Source organism: Notechis scutatus, chromosome 15 (genome assembly GCF_049901735.1).
Source record: "Notechis scutatus isolate UNSWTSFEM ecotype Mainland chromosome 15, rNotScu1.2, whole genome shotgun sequence".
Lineage (NCBI taxonomy): Eukaryota > Metazoa > Chordata > Lepidosauria > Squamata > Elapidae > Notechis > Notechis scutatus.
Window position 1 is genome coordinate 8203146 of NC_142023.1, and position 6259 is coordinate 8209404.

The following is a 6259-nucleotide window of genomic DNA, read 5'->3' on the forward strand; positions in this document are numbered from 1 at the left end:
TCTCTGAACCGCTTGTGGCTGGAACAGGGTTGAAACTGTCTCCACTTAGCAACAGAAAAGTTTGGGCTCCATTGTGGTCATAAGTCAAGGCTCAGACGGATGGAGGGCTTTGTTCCTTCCTCCCAGCTGTTCCTTCCCTCCCGACCCGCACCTGCTCCCACCTGGTTCCTCCCTCCACCCTGGGGAGACTGCAAAGCGGTTGAACGGGGCTACGTTGGGGGCTCTTGGTTTACTCCTTTTATGCTTTTAATTTTGTGGAAGTTTGGGGTTGTTGTTGTTGTTTTTCCCCCTATTGGGGTGTGGCTTTAATTATTCTGCTTGTAAGCTGCGCAGAGTCACTTTTTGGAAAGGGAGGGAAGGAAGGAAGGTCGGAGAGAAGGAAGGAAGGAGGAGGAGGAGGGAGCTATAGAGAAGGAAGGAAAGGGAGGAAGGAAGGAAGGAAGATCGGAGAGAAAGAAGGAAGAGGAGGAGGAGGAGGAGGGAGCTATAGAGAAGGAAGGAAAGGGAGAAAGGAAGGAAGATTGGAGAGAAGGAAGGAAGGAAGGAGGAGGAGGAGGGAGCTATAGAGAAGGAAGAAAAGGGAGGGAGGAAGGAAGGAAGGAAGACGAGAGAAGGAAGGAAGATTGGAGAGAAGGAAGGAAGGAGGAAAGAGGGAGGAAGGAAGGAAGGAGAAGGAGATGGGAATGAGGGAGAGGAAGGAGGGAACTATAGAGAAGGAAGGAAAGGGAGGAAGGAAGGAAGATCGGAGAGAAGGAAGGAAGGGGGAAGGGGAAGGGCTATAGAGAAGGGAGGAGATAATACATTGTAGGAAGAGAAGGGGAGAAGGAGGGAAAGGGTGGGAGGATGAAAGAAGGTGGGAGAAGGAAGGGAAGGATAGAGGAAGGAAAGAAAGGGGGGAGGTAGGGAAGGAAAAAGAGAGAGAAAGAAATAAAGGGAGGGCAAGATCAAAGTAGAAAAAAAAATCACACAGCCCTCCCCTCTTCTGGGCCCTGGAGAAACACAAAGCCAGGCTCTGCAAGACCCCCCAACAAATCCCCCACCCTCCCCTCCTCCTCCTCCTCCTCCTCCTCCCAGCCTTTTCTCCACTACCCCTTTCAAAAGGCTGGAGCCTCGAAAGGACCGGAAGCCCATCTGCACGGCAACCTAAAGGGGAAAATTAAGATTATTTTTCCCCCCCTCGATGCTCCAGGCTCTCCCAAAAGAAGTCGGGGTTCCAGACGGGCCGCATTTTTCATGGGGGCGGAGGAAAACCCTCCCTTCCCTGCAGGTGGTTTCCCTCCCCTCAATTCCCAGGCCAGGAGGAAGGTTCCCTCCACTGAAGGCTGGCATGGTGGTGTCTGTCCCCCCCCCGTACGATGATGATGATGATGATGATGATGATGAGAATTGCTACCTTAGCAACTGCTCGCGGGCGAGAGGTTTCTCTCTCTCTCTCTCTCTCTCTCCCTCTCTTCCTCTCTCCCTCCTTCCTTCGGGCTGCAAGCTGCAAGGCCGCTTGGCGGCTTCTGCAGCCAGCCGCCCTGCCCTGCCTCCTCTCTCCTCGCGTGCGGGCAAACCTCCCCACCCCCACCCCCCCACCGCCCGCTTTCCTGCCCCCCTTCCTCGAATCCATGTCCGAAGGATTTCTGGTTCAGACCATGCCTGTTGAATGCCGGCCTTCCTTCGGCAGTAAGTGCCTGGCCATCCATCGGGAGGCTCCCCGGGGGTTTGGGGGTTGTCGGGGGAGGCGACTGGACGGGACTCTTTGCTCTTTGAGCCTCTGGAATGGAGAGGAGGGAGGGGGCACTGCAGGACCCTTCCCCTGCCCTGTGCCCCCAAACCCAGCTCAGGCCTGTCTTCTCTGGTCCCCCCCTGGCGAGGAGGGAGGAGTGGAGGTGTGGGGGGCGAGAGTTTCCCACGCTCTCTAGGGTGAGGGGAGGGAGGCCTTTGGCTGCCATGGAAATGCAGCCCAGTTTGAGGGAATCATCTTTCGATTTGGGAGGGGTTGGGGTGTCAAAAAATGCTTGGCCGGGAAGGTGGGGGCCCCTTGGGACAGGGATGTGCCCCAGGCTGAGCTTCAGGGCAGCTGTAACCTTGTTTCACGGTTGACTTTGATGGGGGGTTTGTTGGTCAATGTGAGTCTGTTTATATGACATCTTTCCTTCTCTCTCTTTCTCTCTCTTCTCTTTCTCTCTCTCTCTCCCTGTTTCTCTCTGTCTGTCTCTCCCCCTCTCTTCTTTCTCTTTCCCTCTCTTTCTCTCCCTCTTTCTCTCTTTCTCTCCCTCTCCCTCTCTTCCTCTCTCTCTCCCCCTCTTTTCTTTCTCTTTCCCTCTCTTTCCCTCTCTCTTTCTCTGTGTCTCTCTCTCTCTCTCCCCTCTTTCTGTCTCTCTTTTTCTCTCTCTCTTTCTCCCTCACTGTCTCTTTCTCTCTTCTTTCTCTCTCTCTGTCTCTCTGTCTCTCTCTCTCCCTCTTTCTCTTTCTCTCTCTTTCTCTCTCTCTTTCTCCCTCCCCCTCTCTCTTTCTCTTTCTCTCTCTCTTTTTTTTTTTTTGCCTCTGTTTTGCTCAGGTGGCTTCGGAGCTGCTCCAGTGTTCGGCAGCCCTCCCACTTTTGGGGGTTCCCCTGGGTTCGGAGGGGTGCCGGCATTCGGTTCAGCCCCGGCCTTTGCAAGTCCTCTGGGCTCGGCGGGAGGCAAAGTGTTCGGTGAAGGGACCGCGGCGGCCAACACAGGCGGATTCGGGTAAGCTGGTCCCAAGGCCCCTCCTGTGTTTCTAGACCTCATGGTTTCCCCGCCCATCCTTGCCTGCATGCATCATCCGGCTCCCTGCCTCGTCCTTCAGGAGGTGGGGAATGAAAAGAGGGAGCAGGGAAGGATAGGAAGGAAGGAGAGGAGGGAGGAAGAATAGAAAGGAAGAGGTAGGAAGAAAGAAGGAAGTAGAGGGGGAGGGAGGGAAGAAAGAGAAAGAAAGAGAGAGAGAAAGAAAAAGAAAGAAGAGAAGAAAGAAAGAAAGAAAGAAAGAAAGAAGAAAGAAAGAAAGAAAGAAAGAAAGAAAGAAAGAAAGAAAGAAAGAAAGAAAGAAGAGGGGAGGAAGGGAGAGGCAGATAGGAAAGGAGCGAAGGGAAGAAGTAAAAAGGGAAGAAGGAAGGAAGGAAAAGATAGGAAGGGAAAAATGGGAGGAAAGGAAGTAGAGAGGGGAAGGAAGGGACAGAGGCAGGTAGGTAGAAGTGGGGAGGAAGGAGGGAAGGAAGTAAAAAGAGGGAGAGAAGAAGGAAGGAAGGGAAAGATAGGAAGAAAGGAGAGAAGGAAGTAGAGAGGGGAAGGGGAGGGAGGGAAAGGAAACCCATTGGTCTTCTTCTTCTGGTCTACTTCGTTGGGCGGCCAAGAAGGGTTTGGTTCAGCAACTCAGGAACGTCCTCTTTGCATTCCTCCTCACCCCACTCTTCTCTCTCTCCCTCTCTCTCTCTCTCCTTCTCCTTCTCCTCAGCTTCGGCAGCACGGCAAGCACGGTCTCCTTCGGCACGCTGGCGGGACAGAACACCCCAACTTTCGGCTCCCTCTCTCAGCAGTCTACGGGTTTTGGCACACAGAGCAGCGGCTTCTCCGGGTTTGGATCCAGCGGAGGAGGTAGGAGATGGAGGGAGGGAGGGAGGGAGGGAGGGAGGGAGGGAAGGAAGGAAGGAAGGAAGGAAGGAAGGAACATGAGAGGAGGGGAGAAGGAAGATAGAGAGAAGGGAGGGAAGGAGATGAGAAAGGAAGGAGGGGATAGGAAAGAAAGGAGAGGAAAAGGAGGGAGTAGAGAAGATGAGAAAGGGAGAGGGAAGGAGGGAAGGAAAGAAAATAAGAAAGGAAGGAAAGAATTGGAAAGAATTTGAAAAAAAATGAGACATTAATGTTCAGGATGCTGACCGAGAAAACAGGGGTTGGTGAATTCTAGTGCTTCCCTTAGGCATGAAAGTTGGCTGGGTGACTTTGGGCCAATCACCAGGTGACAGTGAGTTCTAGTCCAGCCTTAGGCCTGGGGTCCTTCTCTTTCAGCCCAACCCACCTCACAGGGTGGTGGTTGTGAGGACAATAGGAGGAAAGAGTATTTATTAGGCAGGTTTCAATTTCCTTGAGTTTCTTCTTAAAAATAATTAAAAGTGGCATCAAATCCGAATCCACGAGGGCTTCCTAATCCGGAAAGAAAAAGCGCTGTGAATCCAGCTTCGAAACCCCAGTCGTTTCGCAGAGTGTATTCCTTCTTTTGTAACTTCCCCACTAATTTTTCCTTTTGTCTATCTTTTCTTTCTTTCTTTTTTTCCCCCCCTCCTTCCGCAGGATTTGTCTTCGGATCGTCGAATGCGTAAGTCCAGATTCTTGCCCTTCTTGTCTTCCTTTCTAGCGGCTGCTTTCCGTAACTCGAAAGCTTTCTTCTGCGGCTGAAAGATATTAAAAAGTGCTTAATCCCACGTGCGGTTTTTTTTTTTATCAGCTTTTTTTGGGGTCTCTCTTCTTTCTCCTTGTAAGAGCATTAATGGAAAAGCCGAGGATCTGGCGGGCAATTCTCCTCCCTCCCCAGAGGTTTTCGGGGCGGTTCTTTCTGTCGTTTAATGACCCCATAATCCCTTGTATCTGGGTGGAGTCAGGGCAACTGAATGGAGCCGAGTGCTGACTGGCCGGATGCCTTTCCTGTCACCAGTACAGAGTTATATTCAGCAGATAAAATTCTCAGTGTGCCCAGAGAGAGAAATATCTGCCGCTACCTAGGATCGAACTCACAGCCTCCTGATTGTGAGTTGACCACTCAAAGCCTCTTGAAGCCATTCTCATCCAAAGGCCTCTCTAATTCAGAGGTAGTCCTCGACTTAACGACCGCCGGAGCATCCCCCTGTGGGTCACGCAGCCCGAAATTCATTGAGTGACCATTCAAAGCATCTCCCAATCCAGTTCAGGTGGTCCTCAACTTGCAGCCGTTCGTTTAACGGCCGTTCAAAGTCGCAACGACGCTGGGGGAAAAAAGGGACTTACACACTTAACGACCGTCGCAGCACCCTTGCGGCAGGTGATCAGAATTCGGATGCTTGACAGCTGACTCACGTTTATGACGGTGACAGTGTCCCGGGGGGGGGGAAGGGACACACCATCCTGTTCTGCAACCAATAAGCAACAGGGAAAAACCATATTCACTTAACGACCGTGTTACAACTGCAGGGGTTCACTTAACAACTGTGGCCAGAAAAGGGCGCAAAATGGAGCGAAACTCATATTCCACTTAGCGATGGAAATTTCTGGCTCTTTTTTTTTTCTTTTCCTGGTCGTAAGTCAAGGACTACCCATACTCCAAAAACAGAGCGGGTTCAGTCTTGATGAACCGACTTCCTTTTTCTCAATTTCTCGTAGTTATTGTTGTTGTTGTTATTATTATTATTATTATTATTATTATTATTTCTCTTCCCCTTTTTAGATCCACTTCGGGATTCAGCGGCTGGAGAAGCTGAACAGCGACAGCGGCTCTTTGGCGCTTCTGGGACTTTCCTTTTTTTTTTAAACGTCACTTCCTCCAACTTTTTATACCAAGCCAAAACAGAGGAAGGAAACCAACCAACCAACCAACCAACCAAGAACCCATCCAACCTTCGTAAAATTGCCTATATTTTTTTTGTTGTTGTTCTTAGCAGAAATGTTGCTTGGCCTTCGCTAAATAAAGCTATTTTGTCTGCTGGTCTTTGAATTCCGGCTTGGCCAACTTCAGAAGCCCAGAAAGCTGTTTTGTGGGTGCGGTTGTTTTGTGTGTTTTTTAAAAGGGATCCCCTTTGAAGGAGCTGGGGGGGGGAATCCTTTAGAGATCTGCGCTCTCTCGGGTGATCGGTTGATTAGAACTCTTAAGGTCCTCGAAGTACGACCTTAGCGGAGTTAAACTGATGACAGCCATAAAGCAGGCTGTTCACCTGACCGACTTGATTCTTTCTTCTTTCTTTCTTTCTTTCTTTCTTTCTTTCTTTCTTTCTTTCTTTCTTTCTTTCTTTCTTTCTTTCTTTCTTTCTTTCTTCCTTCCTTCCTTCCTTCCTTCCTTCCTTCCTTCCTTCCTTCCTTCCTTCTTTCTTTCTTTCTTTCTTTCTTTCTTTCTTTCTTTCTTTCTTTCTTTCTTTCTTTCACCGGTTGTTGAAGTGAATGCCGTGATCAGGCTTGAGCAGGGGGCTGGAGTAGATGACCTCGAAGATCCTTCCTCTTTTCACGTTGGGGGGGGTTGGCGGCAAAGAACAAGGATCCCGGTAGCGAAAAGGCAGAAGGGAGGGGGAGGA

General features: G+C 50.5%; 1 protein-coding gene across 3 annotated transcripts in view; it reads left to right on the forward strand.

Moving 5' to 3' along the window:
- Positions 1 to 5683, forward strand: part of NUP214 (nucleoporin 214) — a 42630-nt gene extending 36947 nt beyond the window's left edge. For all 3 annotated transcript variants that reach the window (XM_087944090.1, XM_087944092.1, XM_087944091.1), the window contains 4 exons: positions 2546 to 2717; positions 3463 to 3602; positions 4296 to 4320; positions 5422 to 5683. In XM_087944090.1, coding sequence (XP_087800216.1) covers positions 2546 to 2717; positions 3463 to 3602; positions 4296 to 4320; positions 5422 to 5455 — 371 coding nt within the window. In that variant the 3' untranslated portion in view covers positions 5456 to 5683. The remainder of the gene's footprint in view (positions 1 to 2545; positions 2718 to 3462; positions 3603 to 4295; positions 4321 to 5421) is intronic.
- The last annotated feature ends 576 nt before the right edge of the window (positions 5684 to 6259 follow it).